The 24,520-nt window shown below is 43.3% G+C and overlaps 1 protein-coding gene across 1 annotated transcript in view; it reads right to left on the bottom strand.

Annotated features, from left to right (window-relative positions):
- FSTL1 (follistatin like 1) overlaps window positions 1-24,520 on the bottom strand; it is a 667,434-nt gene that overhangs the window by 127,207 nt on the left and 515,707 nt on the right. The window contains exon 8 of the mRNA XM_044071507.1: window positions 4,899-5,011. Coding sequence (XP_043927442.1) covers window positions 4,899-5,011 — 113 coding nt within the window. The remainder of the gene's footprint in view (window positions 1-4,898; window positions 5,012-24,520) is intronic.

Below are 24,520 nucleotides of genomic sequence, written 5' to 3' on the forward strand. Positions count from 1 at the left end.
GCACATTCAGTACAGTTAACTGGGTTTGGTGGGGATTTGAAGCTTACCAATGTATCACTTAGGAGTAGGCAGTTAGTCTTAAAGAAATTTCTAATGGCACCTTGGATGGAAGGATCTCTGATTTCAGTTTTATTTCAAAGGAGACTGCTTTATGTTCAGAACTTAACAAGTGATAAAGATATGCAGGGATGGTGCAAGATGCTCCCATATTAGTAAGGATGTTACTGCCCGAGTGGGTACTCTGACTACTTGTTCCAGGGCATTTGTATTGAGTCCAGGAATCTCTGTGCTTGTGCACTAGTGGTGGTGCAGGTTTCCCAATCTATAGCTGGATAGTTTAAATCACCTATAGAAAATGGTATTGGGCTTAATACCAAGTGATTCTAGTTCCTGTAGCTAGGTGGTTTGGCTTTGTTTTGGTATACAGGGAGCTCTACTGCTGGCTAATATATGGTACAAGACCTTTCATATGGTTATTTGGACATGAAGAAGCTCTAGTTCATTGTGCTGCTTTACCAGCCTTGACCCGAGTCTCTTCTGGATGTAGTTTGAAACACCTCCGCCTTTTTCCCCTCCTGCACACTAACTGGTCGGCATTATAGCCCTGCACAGCCAGAGTGATTTCCACTATTTTAAACCACGTCTTAGTCACTCTGTAGACGTCGGTGCCTTCCAAGGTGGGAAGGGATGTTGGGAGTGGAGTTTCTTGTTCAGGCTCCTAGCATTGAAAAGTAACTCCTTCATACTTTCCTTTGCTTGTTTCATTATGTTGACAGGTTTATCAGGTTGGCATTGCCTAAAAAAGGCACTATGGTGGTGGACAAAGTCTTTTCTCATAATCAAGACAGCAGAGGGGACATATGCAGGCCATTCCTGGCAAGGCAGCATGGTCTGTTGATCATATTCCCCCAGACTGACAAACACTGGATCCCCTTTGAATGACACCAAAAACTAAGCCAGTTACTAAATTCAAATATTTTTTGCTCATATTGTGGAATCATTCCTGCAGAAGGAAAAATGCTGACTTATTTTAGGCTTATACCTACTGCATCGTGTCTCTCTTCATATAATTCAGGCAGGTGCACCTCAAGTCATTGACACTGGATTATTTGATTCGTAGAGAAATAAAAAGGCTGTTGAAAGGCAAGCCACAGATCACCCGCAAGGAGCCTACAGGATACTAAATACACGTTCAAGACCTCCAACCCCTACTGATAGCTCAGGTGCTTTACGGCCAGGATCTTTTTTTTTGTCAGGAAACAATGGTGTCACTCCAACTGGTTAATATGTTTAGTAAAATGCATTCCAAAGGGGACACTGTATTCTATGATAGGCCTGATGAGTGGAGAATATACAGGTGCTAGACAGAAGGATTTCCTGACCACTGCTGCAACACTGTGAGCAAAGGACAGGTAGTTATCTGTGTTCGAAGGGTCTCTCACAACATCTTCATTTTGGAGGGGGCATTTTCTGTACTCCAAGTTGTGTGAAGGACTTGTTTGGCAAAAGCAACAATATTATATTTTTTTGCATTAAGTTTTAGCCCATTTTTAGTGCACCAGCCATTAATATGTGTAAGTACTCTTTGTATTGTTTGCAACACCCACTTTACACTCACTGGTACACTTGGTTAACCAGCATTCCTGTTTTTTTTATTTGGAGGTCACAGAAGTATATGCTAACCAGCAGAGGTCCCAGCACAGAACCACGTGGTACCCCACTGCTTACTTTCATGCTCATTGAGACAGGCCTATGACTCACGCAGTGTGGGTTTTGTCACCCATCCAATTAGATATGCTTCTAACTACATAAGAATCATTTTAGAGTGCTTTCAGATTGTTGATAACATTGGGATGTGGCACAGTAATAAAAGAAGGTATGCTGTGTGCACAACATGACCACTGTCAATCACTTGAGTTAATCTCTCAAAAAATACCCTTTCCAGATGTATGCAGCAAAGCATAACTGTTAAACTATTTGTCTCTTTTTGTGATAAATAGTGTTTTGTTAAACCATTGAGGAGATAAGTGGAAAACTCTTTTTTTTTAATTTTTTTTTTATTTATTTTTTGCAAAAAAAAAAGGCACACTGTCAGCTGCTTTTAAATACAATCAAAACCCCTTTATTAAATGACAGCATTAAAAGCACTTCAAAATAAGTATTTTAAAGCTGATGTCTTAGATATAATGAATGTGCACTCAGACTTTCTAAGCAAATGTTAGAAGTCTTTCTGCAAGTTTATTGTTTGCTGACTTTTTTATGTGACATTTCTGTCAATATTTAAGTGTTGGGGTATGCCTCACTGTTTATTGTAATGACATCTTTTGAATATGTGGGGTGAAATGTCTCAATAATTAAATAATGTTTGTTGTACTGAGCTTGAGACTCTTTATTCCAGTGCATTTTTAGTTTATTTTAAAGTGAGCAGTGCAAGTGTTGCCACTGCAGATTTGTTTTTCTTTGAGATAAAGGATTCAAGAAAAACACAGGACTTGATCGATGCTGGCATCATGAGATCTAAATAAACTACAAGTGCACAGAATATGAATGCTCTATAGTATCTGACTAAAAATTAAAAGGTGGCTAACTTGTGAGGGAGCACTAGACAGTGCAGCAAGAAACATGCAAAAAGTCCATGATGACGCATGCTTGACTCCAAATGATAAAATGGAAATAAAATGAAAGCTCAATAACTACATATGAAGGTTATGGGACTGGTGCCATACTGTTTAGCTTCTGAGACTGCAGATTTGTTCATCTACTCAGACTGATAAGCGCTACCTTGTGGTCAAAGTCTTGGGATGGTCCTAGATGTTTAACAGCCCTTATTTAGCTATGTTCGCGGTCACCCAGTACTGCTTTGGATGAAGTAATTTGAGTGAAACAAAAAATTAAACCCACCAATGTAGTTCACTTTGTCCACTGGTAATAAGGCAATCTGTACTCTCAGTGAAATCATGAGCTAAAATAATGTAATTAAGAATAAACTAAACTAAAAAGGCAGTGATATGGTATTCTCTCTCTGCATTCAGTTTAAACCAAAAGCCTTTGCACTCCCTCAACAGTAACTAACAGCTGACAAGTCTGTATATAATTATTTTTGTTCAGGTGTTAATTTTCCTTTTTTTTTTTTTTCTGCACGGTATAATTTACCATCCTCTCAACCTCTTAGTGCAAGAAAACTGACAAAGCCTGTCAAAATGGGGTCAAATGCCCAAAAATAGGGACAGATTTTAAATATTGCTCTTATAAACTTAGAAAGTTGCTATAGTAACAGGGCTTGTGTTAACATACATTTTCTGAAGGATATGAAGTCTGAAACTCAAATGTATATCACTACTTGGTGACTTCAATCTTCAGATCATCCCAGTGATTTGCCAGAAAACCACAAATAGTATGAAGATCAAACCAAACCTATGAGGCAAAAATATGGACAGTTCTGTAATGCTATATCCACACTACACTCATACCTTAAACCTCTGTAGCTTGTGCTATTTTTATTTTATTTTATTTGACTTCAGTATATTTTATGTTATAAACTGCCTCATGTTCCACGTATGTACACTCAAAGTTTTGTATTCTGGAGCTTTTCTCCCTGGATTTCCCCTGAAAAAGGGTTCAGCCCAGTCAGAATTTCCTGGTAAATAAATATTAATAAATAATAAATAAACATAGTGTAAAGTGATTGGACTTCAACTTGACTGGCAGAAAAAGGGTGGACATGACTCGGGCAGTCTATACTCTACTCAGATGGGACAATTTGTCTGCTTCTTAATACTTTTTAGTGTCATACTGAAGGAAGAGAGGGAGGGTAAATTCTAACTCCACATGCATTCAAAATTAGATATTGCAACTGCATGTAAACATACTCTACTGCTCAGTGTCTAAACTCCCTTTCCTCAAGAGCTTGCTATTTTTCCTCACCAGCTTGTACTGACCCAAAGGGCTCCCATAAAACATGTAAGCCATAGAAGGTCACTTTGGTCATAGCTGCTTGTCAGTGGTGTGCAGCTATTAAATTATGTGATAATCAGAATAAGAATTTAAAAAGGTCAAAGCTGGGAAGCTGACCACCTTAAAAACAGAATGCTGCTGCTGTACAGCTGCATGATATATGGAGAGTAAAAAGAGCAAGTGCTAAGCCAGCCGAAGGCACAGTTGCAGGGTGTTTGACTACTCTGCTGGCCATGTGAAACTGACTAGCAAGTCAGGAGCTGCATGTCTGGCTGGGGGGATGGAGGATCAAATGGCTGACACCAGCTCTCTGGGAGGGTTTTGTTTCTTTTGTAAATAGGTACCCCTCCAGTGAAGACTAAAGAGTGGTGATGTGGTCACAATTCAACAGAGAGCTGGAGAGGATGGAGCAGGTACTGCTTTGTCACACAAATGGGGGCATGCTTGTGATTTGCATACTGCATGCCCACCCCCCCCATAAATACAATGTCCTCTCTGTTGCAACAGTGACCATTACTGATGCTACCCTGTACGACCCTATGAAAGTCATCCGAGTGTGGACTAAATGTCAGTGGTGGTGGAGGTGGGGGCAAAAATTTTAAAAAAGAGAGCAAGTAATCCATTCTATAATTAAGCTGTCACATAACCGCCGTGAAATACCATTCCCACCAAACTAAATATAGTCTTGGAATCTGATCTGACAACATGGTAACTAATTCTGATAATCACTAATGCACATCACTGAAGAATGGAAAGTCAGAGACACTGCAGCTGCAGACAAAATGCATTCTTATTGGATATGAGCAATGTAAACTAATTATCGTAAAGGAGAAAGGCCAGCAAATGATTGCTGGAAAACAACATAGATTTCCTCAGAAAGTAAGCATACTGTTTCCTTTTCTTGTACCTAAAATTTACTTCCAAATATTTTTCTGTGTACTTACTCTTCTCAGGTGGGTTAAAAGCAGGGTTCAGGCAGTTGAGGAATTCAGAAAAACTCAGTTTCCAGTCAGCATCGCTATCGGACAGTTCAATAAGAGCATCAACACAGAGTCCCCTAAAAGACACAACACAGAAATTAGCAACATTTGTGAACATATCAAATGAATGTCCACATTGTGTACCAAACAGCAGAAGGCATCTTCTAACATCTTTGCACAAGTAAAACATCCTTAAACTTATTAGGAAATATAAAAGTATAAGCGTCCATACCCTGGTTACAGCTGGGAAAAACTCTACAAACTGTGAAATTCTATAAAGTCTAGTTTGCTGCTTAAATTTGATAAACTATATTTTAAATAGCTTACAGCAGCCAGACAAACTGATACTTCAACAGGCATTTTTCTACAAGTAATTTCATGATGATCAGTCATGCAATACTTGATTCATCACAAATGACTGCAAACCATTGACTCTGCAAATTTATGATGCACCTTCCTCAGAGAGTTAGTGATCTTGGAGGTGTGTGTGTGTGTGTGTGTGTGTGTGTGTGTGTGTGTGTGTGTGTGTGTGTGTGTGTGTGTGTGTGTGTGTGTGTGTGTGTGTGTGTGTTGTGGGGGGCTTCAAGACATAAGAAATGTCATTTTGCAACTCTACAGAACGGGTCCTTTAGGATAAACTGCTTTGCACTACCAGGGGACTCCAAAGCTGCTCTTTGCAAGACCAGCCTATATCCAATATTGACACTAATCACTGTCCAAGTAATAAGTTTGTGATGCAAACATAACCTGGCAATGGCACTAAATTATAATAGACCTGTGGGTTATTTTTATAACACGGCCCTTCTTGGCAGTTAGCACATGCGCATACTGACGTACTGTTGTGCAAGCTGCCCTCATCAGTGAGAGTTAATACACAAACACCACAAAGCACATTCCCACGAAGCCCACCAGAAAACCTAAAATAGCCTGGAGACTTGCACGGAAGTCAGTAGGGGGTCTGAGGTCGGGTATAGAATTTAAAAAAGAAAGTTTCAACAAAAGAAAAGTATTTGACATGGGAAAGTGTGGGCAACTCCAATAGATGCAGAAAAGATAAGTAAAAAGGACCAAAACACATCTATTACAAATCCAAAGCAGTATACAGGACTTCTGTTCAGAGTTTCTCTATTTGGTTGTACCATATTATTCCTTATTGATGAAATTATACAGGTATTGGAATCAGGTTTAAAGTATGTTTTCGAAAAGCAGGAAGATACACAGCATACCTTAAACAAACACAATGACATACAAACCTATTGCCAAATGTTCAGACAATAACTACAGTTGTATCATTTTAATATACTGCTTTTATACTAATTTCTCCAAAGCTTGAATATGATGTATGACTTTACAGTGTTAGAATATGTTACCTCATACTCCACAACATTCCATTGCAACATAATTGTACATTTTAAAATATTGTACATGCAAGACATATCTTGACTTGTATGCATTAAATCTCATGTATTTAAATCAAGCAATAAGGGATGAGGGAGTTGTACTTGGTACAAATATCAATGCTTGCCAAAGGGCATTGTGAAACAGTGTGTGTATATATATATATATATATATATATATATATATATATATATATATATATATATATATATATATATGGGTCTAGGACTATTCACTGAAAGCACATTTCATTGAAACACATTTGACTGTGCACAATTCACAGAAAGCTCAACTCACTGAAAACACAATGCACTGAAACACATTTCACTGAAAGTTATATATGGCCTTTTCCCCACTGTTGTGCAACCCTGAAGTTAGTATATATAGTAAGGGGGGTGTGGGGGGCACCGTGCCCCAACTATTTTAAATAATTTGAACTATGTACATGGATACTTGCAAGTCCAATAAATTACTCTTTTTTGAACTTAATATATATCCAAAATATGTCCCCCTTACTATATATACTAACTCCAGGGTCGCACAACAGTGGGGAAAAGGCCATATATAACTTTCAGTGAAATGTGTTTCAGTGAATTGTGTTTTCAGTGAATTGAGCTTTCAGTGATTTGTGCACAGTCATTTGACTTTCAGTGAAATGTGCTTTCAGTGAATAGTCCTAGACCCAACTACATATATATATACATATATATATATATATATGTATATATATATATATATATATATATATATATATATATATATATATATATATATATATATATATATATATATATATATATATATATATATATATATACATATATATATATATATACATACACATACATATATATATATTTGGGTCTATGTTGAATAATTGAAGCACAGAACCTCGAAACTCATACGGCTGAAACCATATGATTGAAGTTCCGTAACATCAATTATTCAAAAAAAAGAAGAAAAAAAAAACACAAAGCATTAACATTGCATGTATGCAGGGGGCAAGCCCCCCTGCACCCCCCACACCCCCCCGCTACTAAAATATACCAACTCCGACATCGCAGAATATTCCCGTTCCGCGCTCTACAGAGATCTCCATTTAGATGTTCGAGGTTATGGAACTTCGATCATATGGTGAGAATCTCTGTTTTTATACATATGAAGTTAGCTACTTCAGGCAATCGAACTATTAATTTAAATTAATATTTCACAGAAAACAGTCCCTCTGTCAAAGACCACAAGCTTTTGAGGGGGAAAACAGACACACACACACACACATGTACACACACACACTTCTGTCTGAACTTAAATATGGCTGCTGCTGCTGAAATGACAGACTCATAGGTCAATACTACCTATTGATCCAGAGGACTACTAGCAGCATAGCCACAATATGCAAAATTGTAGGTACCTACTGACATGACTAATAGTTTTGATACCTTTCAATGAGGGTTTGAGGGGCCGGACTGAGGGCATATTTATTATGGAATGAGTACCACCGCACAGAATCAGTCCAAACTCAGAACGGAAGAAGATGGTTACCAACTGAAAAAAGGAGTTATGTACTTACCATAACGTTCCATGTGAGTTGTTCCATCTCGCCTTCATTCTTCACTGATGGGTTCACAAGGCCAACTAGCAAGCTCAAAGTTCTCCAGTAGCTCAAGACCCAACCCCTTATCCCACAATGCACTGCTGGAATTACCTCAGATCTTGTTTGCTGCGTACCATATAGAAGTACAATAATTATTCTGCCTAGGAATGAAGACAAATTGAAAAACCAGGATGAAAACAGCGTCCAGGTCAACTGCCAGCCAGGAGGGGGAAGGAGGGAGGGACGTGAGAATGAAGGCGAGATGGAACAACTCACATGGAACATTACGGTGAGTACATAACTTCTTTATGTGAAGTTGTTCAATCTCGCCATTCATTCTTCACTGATGGGTATCATCCCTAGAACCCTGATCTTGGGTGGCTCACGGAAGTACACTCTTCAGAACCATAGAACCAAATGAAGCCCTGTCCCTGGAGGCCTTATCCACTTTGTAATGAGTTATAAAAGTGTGAGGTTTAGACCATGTGGCTGCTGCACAGATGTTGTCTAAAGATAATTTGGCTTGAAAGGCTGAAGAGGTAGAAACTGCTCTGGTTGAATGAGCCTTTACTTTACTAGACAAGGGCATGTTATGACAAGAATATGTGTAGGTGATACAATCTGACAGCCACTTAGACAGGGTTGTTTTAGCAAATGGTTTACCTTTCCTGGCCTCGGAAAAAGACACAAAGAGCTGATCTGATTTCCTAATGTCTTTTGTTCTGTCCAAATAAAATCTAAGTTGTCTACGAACATCGTGTTTGTGCAACATATATTCCAATTTTTTGGTATGATTAGGGAAGAAAACGGGCAACTCAATGACTTGATTAATGTTAATCTCAGAACATGCTTTGGCCAAAAAGAATGGATTTGTCCTGAGAGATACTCTGTCAGTATGGAAGACCATATAAGGGGGCTTGATGGATAGGGCTTGTAGCTCTGATACTCTGCGGGCTGAAGTAATGGCTACTAAGAAGATAGATTTCCATGACAGAAATTTTAGTTCACAAGATGATGCAGGCTCAAAAGGAGGAAGAATGATACGAGATAACATAAAATTCAAATTCCAGGGGGAATAAGGTGTCTTCACTGGAGGCCTCATGTGAAAAGAATCTTTTAGAAAAGCCTTAGACAATTGGTGAGCCATAATATTCAAACCATCGATTCCTAGATGGAAATTAGATATAGCAGCTAATTCCACTCTCACCGTAGCAGCCGCTGCTCCTTTGTTGAAGATTTCTGTCAAAAATTGTAAGATAGAAGACAATGGCGCTTTGTAAGGGTCAATGTTGTGGGAAGAAGCCCAAATGGAAAATCTCTTCCACTTACTACGATACCATTTTCTAGTGGAAGGATTATGGGAAGCCAACAAAATTTGACTAGTGTCATGGGAAAGATTATAGAGCCTGGCTATGCGGGGAACTGGAGCAGCCAAGCGGTTATCTTCAGTGTCTGCAAGGATGAATGAAGATCCCCTGACGGATGTGTCAACAAGTCTGGAACCGGGACCAAGATCCATGGATCTTCCAGAATGTGATGGTAAAGAAATGGAAACCAAATCTGCTGAGGCCAATGAGGGGCTATAAGGATGATCGTCCATCCCAGCGACTTTGCTTTCTGTAAGAATTTGGGTATCAGGGGAATTGGTGGAAATGCGTAGATGAGACCCTGGGGCCAATTGTGGACAAGAGCATACCTCGGGGAGTGACCTGGCATGGGAATCAGGGCAAAATAGCTTCTGCATTTGTTATTGATGTGACTGGCGAACAGGTCGCAGGAAGACTGGCCCCATTTAAGGAAGATCCTGTCCGCAATCTCTTGTCTGAGTGACCATTTGTGGGGCAATAAAATTTCTCTGCTCAGTCTGTCCGCTATGATGTTGGATTTGCCCGGGATGTGCGTTGCTAACAGAAAGCGCTGGGATGACAATGCCCACTGCCATACTCTGAGAGCTTCACAGCAAAGGGGATAAGACTTGGTCCCACCTTGCTTGTTCAGGTACCAGACCACTGACATGTTGTCTGTCTGTATTTCAATTGTCCCTAGAGGAAGAGAGTCCTGAAAGTATTGCAACGCTAGAAGTACTGCTCTCATCTCCAGGACATTGATATGCAGATGTGATTCTTGATATGTCCATGTGCCTTGGGCAGTCTTTCCCTGAAAAAGCCCACCAACCCTATCAGGGAAGCGTCCATGGTCACAGTGGCAACTGGAGGGGGGAGCATGAAGGGACATCCTATTGTGACATGAAGAGACGTCAACCACCACTGAAGATCCTTCTTGCAGGAATTCGTTATCAGGATCATGTGACTCATTGGAAGTTCTTGGTAAGACTACTGTGTGAATAGAATCCATTGAAGGATTCTCATATGCATCCTTGTTAACGGGATTGCTAAAATAGCTGCCGCCATCAATCCTAGAACTTTCAATACCACTGCAGCTGGTGCTCTATTCTTTGATATCAGGGACATGATGTGTTGGCAAAGAATACAAATTCTTTCGGGTGGAAGATGGAGAGTGGTGGTTGACGTGTCTAATTCTGTCCCTATAAAAATGATATGCTGTGATGGCAACAAGGCAGACTTTTCGAAGTTGACTGTAATGCCTAGCCGATCGCAGAGTGTCAGAGTAGCCTCTCTCGCTTGAAGAAGTTGATGCCTGATGGTGGAGGTATGGAGCCAATCGTCCAAATACAGAAACACCTGGAATCCTAGATGCCTCAGGTGAGCCGTGACTACTGCCATGCACTTGTTGAACACTCTGGGGGCTGTAGTGAGACCAAAGGGCAGAGCACGGAATTAGTAACGATTGGCTCCCAGCCAGAAACACTTGTGATCTCTGGATGGCCTGGCTATCTTTATGTGATAGTAAGCATCCTTGAGATCGATCAAGCACATCCAATTGTCCTTCCCTAGAAATGAGAGTATGGACTGTAGGGTGACCATTCGGAACTTCTCTTTTCTGACAAACTGGTTGAGTCTGCTGAGATCCAAAATAGGTCTCCAGTCCCCAGTTTTCTTTGGAACCAAAAATAATCTTAAGTTCCTTAATCCTGTCTGGTCTGCTGGAACTGGCTGGATGACTCTTTTTACTAGCAATCGGCGTACCTCTATTGCTGCTTGTCCCATGTGACTGGATGGAACGTCTGGGATTTTTTTGATGGGAAGGGGCTGGGTGGAGAACGGTATGAAATACCCTCTGGAAATAATACTTTGTACCCAACTGTCATTTGTTATATTTAGCCAGGCTTTTGGGTACAATGATAAGTGACCCCAGACTGCCTCCAGAGTAGGACAGCCGGGCCTCCCTTCAAGAGCGTTGGTAGGACTGACCAGAGAAATGATCTCTGTCACCCTGGTGTTGCGGACCCCCTCTGCCGCGAGGGCAGCATCTTCCATTGAAACCCCCTCCTCTGCCTCTGGAGGGGGGCTCTACATGTGTCTTGAAAGGCTCCTTGGGCTTTCCGGAACCACATCTTTCCTCCCCTCTGACCTTTAGGAAAGGGTCGAGTGGGGGTGGAAAAATGGACTCCGACGGCAGACAGAGTCTTTCCTTCTTGCTCACACCAGGTCAAAGTCTCCTTCACCTTTGGCCCAAACAAATGGGGTATTAACCCGTCAAATGGGTATTAGTAAAGGAAGACTTGAAGGGTTCTGCGAAGGAACAGAGTCGCATCCAGCCATGCCTACAAAGAGCAATTCCTGTACCTGCGGCTCTACTCGAACCATCAGCTGCATAAGATACAAGACGCATGGACGAGTTGACTATCGAATTGAGGGTAGAGAGCTGAGTGGCAATCTTGTTGGATACACTCATAGCTACAGCACCCAGAAGAGTATCTCCCAACTCCTTAAGGAGATCGCTCTGCAGTCTGGTAAAATGTGTCAAGTAGTTCAGAGATCTGAGTGAGAAAGTCACTGAACATACATTTCCCACATCTATCCATGATCCTAGATTCTCTGTTAGGAGGATGGATAGTCAAGAAAGTCTCAGATATTTCCTTTTTGATGGCTGCCGCCACCACCATGGCATCAACAGGGACTCCCTTGGTCAAAAAGGACTTATCCCCGGGGGCAGAAATAAACTTATTAGGCCTCCTAGGAACAGGTTCCATAGATTCTGGTGACTCCCAAGCCCTACGACAGACCAGATCCATAAGCTCATCAGAGGGCGGAGATACCCAAGAGGTGAAAGGTTGGGACCCGAACGCCTTCAGGAGAACCGACTCGTCCTCAGTAGGGCTCTTGGACTGCCACTCACCCCTCTGCCTAAGAATTTCAAGAATCTCCGCAAAGGAGATGTCCTCAGAGGGGGATCTAGGGGACCCTTCTGAGTCATCCAAATCGGTGTCCTATGTAAGAGACTCCTGGGGGGGGTCCAAATGCCTCCTCTTGCAGAATGTCTTCCTGGGAACCTCTTCAGGGGGAACTTCTGGAGAGGTCTCAGAAGAGCAGGGAGCGCCCTGTAGGGTTACCTGAGGCTCAGGGTCTCTACGCTTGGGATGATCGGAGGAGACAGAAACTGACACAGGCACTTCAGGGGAAGAAGAGGCCAGACCTTGAGATGAGGAAGTCTTAGGAGACAACACTCGCCTCATGGCTTCGAATGCACCTCGGCTCCGATGTGAAGGAGTCGATGGATCTGATGGAGCCGCGATCTCCTCCCACACCGAAACCGTGGGATCCGAGCCTGAGGTAGGAGCCGAGGTCACCTGAGCTGTGGCCCCGGGAGGAAGAGTCGGCACCTACAAGTCGGTGCGGCTATCCTCCCCGGACCTGACCGGAGAGTGTTGGCTCCTAGAGTCCCCGATCGGTGCCAAGAACGTCCGGGCAGATGGAGCCGACAACACTGGAGCAGATGTCAGCTCCAAGGGATCCACAATCATCAGGTTGGCCTCCTCTGGCTCCGAAGGTCCAGTATGGCTCGGAGGAGGAGCAGACAATTCAAGAGTAGTGGTCTTCGTCTCCGACGGTTGGGTCTGAGCCAACAGCAATTTAGCTAGGCCTGGTGCCTTTAAGTGTTTCTGAACCAGCCGGTCCATATCCAGATCAGAAAGGCTGACAGAAGACCTGGAAGAGTGAACAGATGGAGCCGATTGGAGCAGTATGGATGGAGGTTTTTCGGCAACCAGTTCCACAGCAGTGTCCCGGTTCTGAAAAGAACAGACTGTCGGCTCCGAAGGCAGTGGAGCTGAAGTCACCACACTTTCTGACGTTTTTCCTTTTTTAGACCTAGATTCAGAGGAAGATTTGGATCATTTGCTGGCCCCATCCTGGTCAGACAATGCCTCAGAAAAAGGGTGTTTGATAATACCCCTATCAATTAAGTTCCTCTTCCTTTCTGCAAGCACTCTGGTGGAAAAGGAGTGACAGATACTGCATGACTCTTGCAGGTGCACCTCACCCAAACAATAAACACACTGCACATGGGCATCCGTGACGGACATTTTCTGTCCGCAGTCTGGGCATTTTTTAAACCCAGACTTAGGATGTTTATCTTTTTCTTCAGACATTTCACAATTTCCACTAAAATGGAACACACTATTTAACTATGAGCTATTTTAGAATCTAACTCACTACTCACACAAAACACACACAGCCCAAAAGGGGCAACTAGCAACTATATCAATATAAACAGGATTAAGTAATCCAATAACAAGAGTCCCAAACAGGGAACACTGACTAACAACTATAAAAAAGAGATCCTAAGGCCAAAGGGCTGAAGGCAAAGAAAGATTTTACTGAGGAAAGGGGCTTGAACACAGAAAGCAACTATCCACTAGCTAGTAATATCTAGTATTATAAAGTAATCAAAGATATATAAAAAATTTAAATATATAACTTGTTGAAAGTTGAAAACTCCCAATAACAGTCTCGAGCAACGCTGGAAACCAAGAGATCCGTGCCGCGGCGAACTAGATCTAAGGTACTTCCAGCAGTGCATTGTGGGATAAGGGGTTGGGTCTCGAGCTACTGGAGAACTTTGAGCTTGCTAGTCGGCCGTGTCGGAGCCGAGGCTTGGCTCCGAACCCATCAGTGAAGAATGAACGGCGAGACTGAACAACTTCACATCCTGTATTTTTGCATGTGCTTCACCTTTTCTACCTTCTTTACTAGCTTACTTGCTTCCATTTTTGCTATAATGAATGGTTTTGGACTCATTCTGTGTGGTAGGAGTGGTGTTTTTTTTTTTTTGGGACATTTGGGTTTACCGAGTATACTTGCATTTCTGTGGAAGTCTTCCTGTGATTTAGTGTGTGTGTGTATATTTATGACTGCCCACCCGTTCGAAAAGGTTATGTTTAAAGAGGGTCAGGCAGCTGCTTTGCTTTACATGCATTCTATCCCATACAAGGATTCTCTGGGATATGCATCTATCTCATCAGCAGGTCCTATTTATGTTTGAGAGGAAGTCAAGATCTTTTGAGTAGGTGTTTATGGTGTTACTAGTTTTATGCATGTGCAAGAGGTCACACAGGACTGGATCCTTCAATGTTCTGCAGGATAGACAGAGGTTTGTGTAATTATCTCTTGGCTAGTGGGGGCTGGTTCTTTTGTGTTCTTGTAAAAAAAAAAAAAAAAAGTTGTTGTTCTGGTCTTTGGTGCAGGCTGGAGAAGTTGTTTGACCGCAACTGAGCTACAAAATATAAGTATCTTTTGATTATTTTAACAGATTACTGTTTTTATAATTTAATATATATAAAGCACTTTGTCTATTCAGAATCTTCAGAAATCTTTATCTGTTTAAAAACTTTCATAGCTTGTTGTCTTTAGGCTATTTTGTCCCACCCTCCCTCCCTGTTGGTGTCTTGCTCTTATACTTGGTGGCTTTGCAGTTGCCCGCCCCTACTGTGACACACCTCCCAGTCTAGTGTCATTAGCTCATTCTTCTTAATACAGAGAGAACATTTGATAAGGCCTTCTGTTCCTCCTTTTTACCTTTTCAAAAAGTAAAACAAAACTTTTTTTTTTCTTTTTCGCCTGAACCTTCTTGTGTTCTGACTGTCCTTCTCAAACATATTGGAAATATACAGTATATTTCAGAGCATTTGTTATAACTGTATTTGCTATAACTGATTTAAGTATTTTTTTCTGGCTTTTTGAATATTTACTGCTCAGCGACTGCATCTTAGCCTGTTTATACAGCTCTGCATTCTATTTAAACTGTTTTTGTGTTGATTAACTGTTTTGCACTCTTAAAAAGTTATTTGTTGCTTAATTTTACCTGTAGGCTAACACACTCAAGTGTGCTAGCCACTTAAAAGCATTTATAGCATTTACTGTCTGTTTTTTTCCTTGTCTCTGTAAAAAAAAAAAAAAAAAACTCTTGTTTTCCCACCTTACTGAACTAGAGTAGTCCAGTTTCAGAGTTGCTGATCCCTGGGCTTTGTTTTAGTTCCTGTTACTGATCCATTGCCTTATTAGGAAGGAGGAAGTTTCTTTGCTTACCAGTGGGAGTGGGAAGCACTGAGCAGCCTTTTGTCCGAATTGGTGAAGTTTCAGCCAGAAACTAGTAGTCTATTGGTCGCTTTGGGCCAATTCCTAGCTCCTTTCAGCCCCTGCTATAAAACACGCTAAACACGTGTTTTCCAGCTTGTACCAACTCTGCACAGATCCTCGTGGTGGCCTGCAGAGTGATCCAAGCAGCAGAGAGCTGAAAGAGTGACTTTCTACCAGATATAAGTATTTTTGTGGCTTTCCCACTGTTATTAAGCTAGCGACTGCATTTCGCCTGTTTTACTGCTACTTTAAGTGATTTCTGCATTTTACACTGTTTATTGCACTTTAAGTTACTAATTGTTGCAAATTGTTTCTGTAGGCTACACACTAAAGTGCGCTAGCCGATTTACAGCATTTATAGCATTTACTGTCTGTTTTTTCCTTATCTCTGTAATAAAACAAAAAATCTCTTGTTTTCCCACGTTACTGAACTAGAGTAGTCCAGTTTCAGAGTTGCTGATCCCTGGGCTTTGTTTTTAGTTCCTGTTACTGATCCATTGCCTTATTAGGAAGGAGGGAAGTTTCTTTGCTTACCAGTGGGAGTGGGAAGCACTGAGCGCCTTTTGTCCGATTTGGTGAAGTTTCAGCCAGAAACTAGTAGTCCATTGGTCGCTTTGGGCCAATTCCTAGCTCCCTTCAGCCCCTGCTATATAACACGCTAAACTGTACTGCTGATCTAACCAGCATATCCTATAACTGAAAAGTTCATCTCTACTTGATTCCCAAGTAGACTATTCTCTATCTGTAAAGCCTAGCACTTACTCCTACAGTACTTGCACCTTGATAAAGCACTCTTATTATAGATAGTACCCCACCAGCCTAAAACCCACTTGCCCCGGAGCCCTTAGAAAGTTCTTTAACTACTACTTCTAGTATGTCGAGGATCAGTTGCTAGTGTCCTCTCCAGCTCAACTGGTGAACCTGGGAATATTGAGGCAATGTTACAATTGCCTCATGTACACAGACAATCCTCTCCTTCTCCCACAAAACACAAATACATGCGAGAGATGCAACTATACGGCCAAACTGGAGGCTGAGCTCTCTCAACATAGGACTGGCAAGACCAGACAGGAGGAGAAGGCAACCACACACAATACATACCCAGTCACACATGGTACCATCACAACTTCAAATCATACACATACTCACACAAAGACATACTCGAGGCTCTGATCAAAATTTACCAAAACAGCAGAGGCCACCAAAGCAGACACCCAAACAACTACCACCTCACGACCCAACACATGCAACACATAGACCACACAGTCAGAGTGTCAAACAGTCACAGCCCTTAAGGCCAAACAAAATGCCAGACACACTTGTCATTGGTGATTCCATAGTCAGACACACTGACGTCCCGCTACCAGACTGAGTAAGGAGAAGGTCACAGTAAGCTGCCTGTCGGGCGCTAGAATCCGCCACATAACGCAAGCACTCAGGTCTCTCAACAGCAGGTACAAGTATGACTCAGTCATTGTCCACGCTGGTGTCAACGACCTGAGACGTACCTCCTTGGACTACATGAAAAGGGACGTCGAGGAGCTCTCTGATTATGTAGCCCAGGCAGGTATGACCCTGACCTTGAGCAGTATCCTACCTTCACCTAGAATGATGCCACAATACAGTGATAAGATGATCAGCTTTAATAATTGGCTTAAATTCTGGTGTCATTCAAAGGGGATCCAATGTCTGTCTGCCTGGGATGACATGCTGGACAAGCCACGCTGCTTCGCAAGGGACGGCTTGCACCTGTCACCCTGGGCTTCCGGATATTGGCAAAGGCTCTTGCCACCCCATAGTGCCTTTTAGGCAACGCTCAAATTCTAAACCTACCACCCTAGAACACCAAAAAGGAAAAAAACTAAGGGTAATGCTGCTCAATGCCAGAAGTCTCAATCTCAAGATGAACGCACTCGAGGCCCTTCTCAAAATGGAGAACATCGATGTCTGTGCTGTGACAGAAACCTGGTTCAAGGCTCCTGAGAGCACCCCAGCACTAACAGGTTTCACCTCATATCATACGTTCCGGCCCCAAAATCCGGACAACACCAAGAAAGGAGGGGGGGGTGTCCATATTCATAAAGGACACCCACACCTCAAGGTTGGTGGCAACGCACGATGCATCGGAGACCATCCAGGTGCAATTAACCATAGGCAAGACTGCTCTGCAATTTGTAGCATGTTACAGGCCACCCTCTCAAACTCAGGAACCTCACATGGCCTTCCTGAAAACATTGGAGGGATAAATGTATCTCCAAACACCATCATACTAGGTGACTTCAACTACCCTAATATAGACTGGGAACACTACTCAAGCCCGAACACTCTAACCCAAAGATTCCTGGAGTTCATAAACTCAAATGCCATGGAACAACTAGTCACCATCCCCACAAGAGGTGAAAACATACTTGATCTCATCATCACGAACATGGGATCAAAATGTTCAACACCGAATTATACCCCTCACTGGTGAGATCAGATCATAAACTAATCTCGCTGGAGGTCCTCATCCCGCCCCACCTGAAACAAAAAGACCACAGTGAAAAACTTCTCAAAAGCCGATTTCACACTTCTAAAACTAGTGTGGTCTCCTTTAAGGCCCCTGAGCCAGTGGTAAACATTACTCAAACCGCTGAATCACTTACAAATGCCTTCTACCAGCACCTACAGGACTGCATGGATCAGGCAATCCCAAACAAAACTAAGACTCTCTGTACCAAAGGCAAGCGTCCAGTCTGGTGGACCCCAGCCATAAACAAGCTCTACAACAAAAGGAGGAAGCTACTACAAGATAGAGCAAAATCCTTGAAAGGTAAGACACCTTTGATCATTATAAGTAAAAACTAAGAGCTCTCATAAAATCATCAAAGGCAAATTTTGAGAGAAAAATCGCCAAGGACTCTAAAGACAATCATAAGGCCTTCTTTAGCTATGTTAGAAACCTAGGAGGAAACTCCCAGATATGCTCAGAATTAGTTCAAAATGATGTGAAAATTACTGAACCTACACACATTGCTAACATACTGGCTGACAGGTTCAGTGCAAACTTCTCCCCTCCCCAAAAGGAGAGATATCTATTCCAGAGGATTGTAGCCCCCAAACATCTCCAATGCCCAGGTGAGAACTGCCCTCACTAAGGCAAAAACACAGCATCCATGGGACCGGATGGTGTCCCCGGCTGTGTGCTTCATGAACTCAACGAGGAATTAAACCCACAGTTAGGACAGCTGTTTAATCTTAGCCTCACCTTAGGATACGTACCCAAGGAGTGGCGACGGCGACTGTGGTCCCACTTCATAAGGGCGGTGCCTCCACAGACCCTGGAAATTACCCCATTAGCTTGACAAGCCTTATCTGCAAAGCCATGGAGAGGATCATAATGGAACTCATAAATAAAGACATAGGGAACTTGCAGACTTTGGATCCAACCCAGTTTGGCTTTGTCAAAGGCAGATCCTGCCTCTTAAACTTGGTTGACTTTTCGAGACAGTCACCAAGGCCATTGATGAGGGAAAGGCAGTCCATACAGCCTACCTCGACCTGGCAAAGGCCTTCACACAATACCCCACTCAGGTATCATCGAAAAACTCATCAGCTTGAATGTAAACCCATACATCACAAGATGGGTTGCAAACTGGCTAAGCGACAGAACCCACAGGGTCAGAGTTGCTGGAGCCATGTCAGACTCAAAGCCTGTCACAAGTGGTGTCCCACAGGGCTCAGTCCTGGGTCCACTCTTGTTCGGCATCTACTTTTCTGAAGTACAAGCAAACACAGGAGGGTTATGGCTGACAAAGTTTGCAGATGACTGCAAACTGGGCCATAGTCGAAAACACATCTGACACAGATATCCTCCAGAAGGGCCTCACAGAAACGGATAACTGGTGCCAGAGCCATGGCCTGAAGTTAAACGCCAAAAATGCATAGTCATACCCTTCGAAAAACAAGGTTACCCTAGCTACCATATAGGTGACAATCCACTGAGCACAGAAAAAGTCATCAGGGATCTGGGGACCCAAGTTGACAGTAGTCTTTCGTTTGACACTCATGTTGCTAAAGTAGTTAGGAAAACCTTCTATATCGCCCACCTGATCATGAAGGGATTCACATCTAGATCAAGGGAGGTCATCGTCCCCTGTACTCATCACTCATTAGACCTACGATTGAGTACAATGCCCGTTGAATGTATCTGACCAGACACCTGATGCAGCTTGAAAGGCCCCAAAAGTTCCTCACCAAAAGGATAAAGGGTCTCAAAAATATGTCTTATGCTGCCCGACTGAAAGAACTCCAGCTTTATTCAGTCTCATACCGCTTGCTCAGAGGTGACCTGTGCCTGACATATAAGGCCATGTCAAACCCAGATTTGATGAATATGCTTCACCTCAAAAATCTAGATCCCTCAGAACCACAAGGGCGGAGACTTAAACCTTGACACGGTTATAAATAGAACATGCTGGAGGGACAGATTCATCACCCAGAGACTCCCTATGCTGTGGAACAAAATCCCGGTACATGTGAGGCAGAGCACCTCGCTGGCCTTGTTCAAGAGGAATCTTGACCAATGGATGGGAGATCGCAGATATACCCCAGGGATTACTTCAGTGTCACTGCTTGACAGAGGCACAGAAAAATGATAGGCATAGTTTTTATTCAAACTAAAGGGGTGGCGAAAGCCACATAACTATGGGCTAGGCTTATAAATGCCCTTGGGCAGATAGCCTAGTATGAACCTATGAACCTATGAACCTAAGAGTCTACAGGAAAAAGAAAATATAAAGAGAGGCAGAGAAAGAGAGAGAAACTGCTTTAAGCTGGTTTGGGTGACTCAAGGAATATTTACCCTTGACTATTTCAGAGAGGAAATTCTGTAGTCTCTCAAGCTGGGTCTTATGCGTAGATAAGTTTATTACCAAAGGGGACATTATACTGCAGTATGGGTCTTTTGATGGAAAAGCAGGGCAGGATGACAACTTCCTTAGATCTGGAAGAAATACCCCTGGTGATTAGTCTGGCTAGGTAAAAGGATTTCCTAACAACAGTGGATACATAGTGATCAGAAAAGTTCATTGCCAGTAAAAATGCCCAAGTCACTAATGACTAAGTCAACTTTCAAAGGGTGTCACCTGTGTGGTAGATGCCTGAATGCACGGATTCAAAGCTGCATTTCTTACCATTTAGTTTTAGGCCACGGTCCAGTCACCACTTATTGGTCTGTAAAAATCTCTCCTGAAGAGTCTGAAAGTCAGACAGCTCCAAGTTTTCAGTCATCTACAGACTTGGCCAGCTATAGGCCCTTAACATCAGCCTTGACATCAGAGACATAAATACCAAAATGAAGTGATTCTATAATCTATCCAGAGAAATAAATACGAAAGAGAAATGATTCTAGAATTGATCCCCTGGGACATGACAGGAAATTAGAAGTTATGTACTCACCATAACGTTCCATCTGAGTAGGTGTATTCATTTGTCTGCAACCTGTGGGTTATGGATCCGATATCGGATCCGAACCGGCATGGTTTTCCAGCTATGGATCCAAGCTCTCAGCTCCTCCCCTCACCCATAATGCCCTGCTCTACCCTCATGACCTCAGATCGAGTTTGCCAAAGCAACAACACCCTGAAAAGGGTAACATAGAATATGCAGGAAACTGAAAGGCCAGGGGGATAGGAGGGCGGGATGGTTGCAGACAAATGAATACACCTACTCAGATGGAACGTTATGGTGAGTACATAACTTCTAAATCTGAAGTAGGATATTCATTTGTCTGCAACCTGTGGGACAGAGTCCCCAGCTACCTGAATCTTGGGGCGCCATCATGGAAGGATATTCCGGAGCACCGCGGAGCCAAAGGATGCTCTACCGCTAGATGCAAGATCCAACTTATAGTGGGAAATAAAAGTATGAGATGAAGCCCACGTGGCTGCTGCACAAATATCATCTAGAGGAATCCTAGCCTTGAAGGCTGCCGAGGTAGATACTGACCGGGTTGAATGGGCATGAACACCCTCCGGTGCCTTCCTGAAGCTTGATAAGCCAATAAGATGCACTGTGAAATCCAGCGGACAGAGAAACTTTAGAAATTGGCTTGCCCAAATTAAATTTTGCAAAGGAAATAAACAACTGGTCGGATTGCCTATGACCAGCCGTCCTGTTTAGATAAAATCTAAGTTGCCTGTGAACATCTAATGAGTGAAGCTTATATTCACCTTTGTTTTCATATTTAGGGAAGAAAACAGGAGGTTAATGGATTGATTGATGTTTGCTTCAGAAGCGAATTTAGGAAGAAAGGACGGGTTGGTCCTGAGGTAGACACGGTCCGGATGAAATACCAAGTAAGGAGGTTTAGCTGATAATGCTTGAAGCTCAGAAACTCTCTTGGCGATGTAATGGCTACCAAAAGGCTGTCTTGTAAGACAAGAATTTTAGATCCACCGTCAGCTGGCTCGAAGGGCGGTCAAGGCCTGTAGAACCAAAGAGAAGTCCCAAGGAGGAACCGCTTGTTTTACAGGGGGCCTGAGAAGAAAAGTACCTTTAAGAAAAATTTTACACAATTTGGCTGACATAAGAGGATTAGAGTCATGGCCAATGTGATAATGAGAAATTGCCGCCAGTTGTACTTTGACTGTGGAACTGCTGGCACCATCGTTAAAAAGAGTGGTTAGAAAGTCAAGCACTAATGGGAGAGGAACCGTGAAGGGATTCAGGCCTTGCCGCTCCGCCCACAAAGAAAACCGTTTCCACTTGCTGCGGTAGACCTTCCTAGTGGACGGTTTATGAGCTGCCACCAGAATTGCCTTAACAGGTGACGAAATACCGGGAGTCCTGATCAAGAGTGGAACTGGAGCAGCCAAGTGGTCAGCTTCAGGTTGTCCAGATTCGGAGGAGATATGCAGGATGGATGGGATATCAGATACGGAATGGGATCTAGAATCCAAGGAGGATTCACCGAGTGAGACCTTAGGAAGGGGAACCAGATCTGTCGAGGCCAAAACGGAGCAATGAGAATCATTCTGCAACCCACCCGAGAGGCTTTCTGAAGAACTTGGAGCATCAGAGGCAAGGGTGGATAAGCATACAGAAGACCGGGTGGCCAAGCATGCACCAGAGCGTCTCTTGGGAACCTCCGGAGGAGGTATCAGAGCGAAAAAACTGTCGCACTTGGTGTTTGAGGGAGAGGCAAAAAGATCGCATGAAGGAGTTCCCCACCGTGCGAATATGCGTTCCGCTACTTGACAATTGAGAGACCACTCGTAAGGGGTCAGAATGGTGCGACTGAGCTTGTCCGCTAGGATGTTGGACCGACCCGGAATGTGCGTTGCTATTAGAAAGCGTTTGGTGGAGATTGCCCATTCCCAAACTCTCATGGCTTCTCGACAAAGAGGGTAAGACCTTGTTCCCCCTTGCTTGTTGATGTACCAGACCACAGACATGTTGTCGGATTGAATCGCAATTGTTCCCAAGGGAAGAAAGTCCTGAAGTGCTAGCAACGCTAAGAGCACTGCTCTCATCTCTAGAACGTTGATATGCAGTAAGGTCTCTGAATCGTTCCACGTGCCTTGGACGGTCCGGCCCGCAAAGTGCCCCCCCCCACCCGAGGCGGGAGGCGTCCGTGGTCACCGTGGCGAGAGGGGGAGAAGCACAAAAGGCGGCCTGTGGAGATCCGGGGAGTGAAGCCACCACAAGAGGGACCGCTTGCAAGCCTTGCTGATCGCAATGGGATGATTCATGGGGAGAGCAAGGTATGACCACTGTACTAAGAGAGTCCACTGTAGAACGCGCATATTGAGCCTGGCAAGAGGAAGAAGTGCTATAGCAGATGCCATGGACCCTAGAGCCCTCAGGACCAACTCCGCCGGAACAGAACTTGAGTGGAGAATGGCCCGCACCTGGAGCTGCAGATTTTGAACTCTATCCGCAGTGAGGAAGGCTCGTAAACTCCTTGTGTCTAGCCTGGCCCCTATAAAATCTAAGAGCTGTGTGGGCGCCAGGTTGGATTTCTTTGTATTTATTGTAATGCCCAGAAAAGGAGCAAGATGGAGAAAGGAGTCTCGCGCCAATGAAAGTAGATGCCTTGTTGGGGCGGTAAGAAGCCAGTCGTCCAGGTAGGGAAAGACCTGCACCCCCTGAAGCCTCAGGTGGGCCGCTACCACTGCTAATACTTTGGTGAACACCCTGGGGGCTGTGGTGAGACCAAAGGGAAGGACCCGGAAAGTACAGTTTTGTACCTACCATAAATGTAGATGTTCGAGGATCCACATTGCTGCAGTCCTAACCATTGGGGGTAGTCCGCTGTCCAGTCGGCCCAAATACCAAAGTATATGGCTGACGTCGGTCAAGGCGCATTAGACTGATGTCAGGACGTCAGGGTACTAATGCGCATGACCGACGTCATATCCTCAGTCTTTTCTTGCCCCAGATGTCAGAAGACCCTAAAAAGACAAGGCCCAAACCAAAAAACCAAAAAACCCTGCACCAAACATATAAACAATATATACAAATGTACAAGAGTATATCCTAACCCACACCACCACCCCTAAACACAGAGGGGAAGGAGGGAGGGTAAATTGGACTGCAGCAATGTGGATCCTCGAACATCTACATTTATGGTAGGTACAAAACTGTACTATGTTCTTCATTCCACATTGCTGCAGTCCTAACCATTGGGTAGAATCCCAAAGCAGAGTTAAGGGAGGCTGGCAAATCATAAGGAAGCAGGAGCTGTCAACATGCCTTGCAAAATAGCTGTGGCAAAACCAGCCCTAGATTTAGAGTAGAGAGGAAGATGGTAATGCTTATTGAAAGTATGCACTGAACTCCAAGTAGCTGCCTCCAAAATATCCTTAGTTGCCACCCCCCTTAGAAATGCTGTTGAAGTGGCAGTAGCCCTAGTGGAATGAGGTCTAATCCCAGCTGGAATTTCCTTGCCATGATGGGAATAACAAAATGAAATGCAAAACCCAATCCACTTAGAAATAGTTTGCTTAGACACAGGCTTGCCCTGAGAACTCAAAGCAAAAGAAACAAACAACTGCTGAGACTGCCTGAAATCCTTAGTCCTGCTTAAATAATAACGCAACTGCCTATGTACA

Source organism: Protopterus annectens, chromosome 5.part0 (assembly GCF_019279795.1).
Source record: "Protopterus annectens isolate FY-2018-M chromosome 5.part0, PAN1.0, whole genome shotgun sequence".
Taxonomy (NCBI): domain Eukaryota; kingdom Metazoa; phylum Chordata; order Ceratodontiformes; family Protopteridae; genus Protopterus; species Protopterus annectens.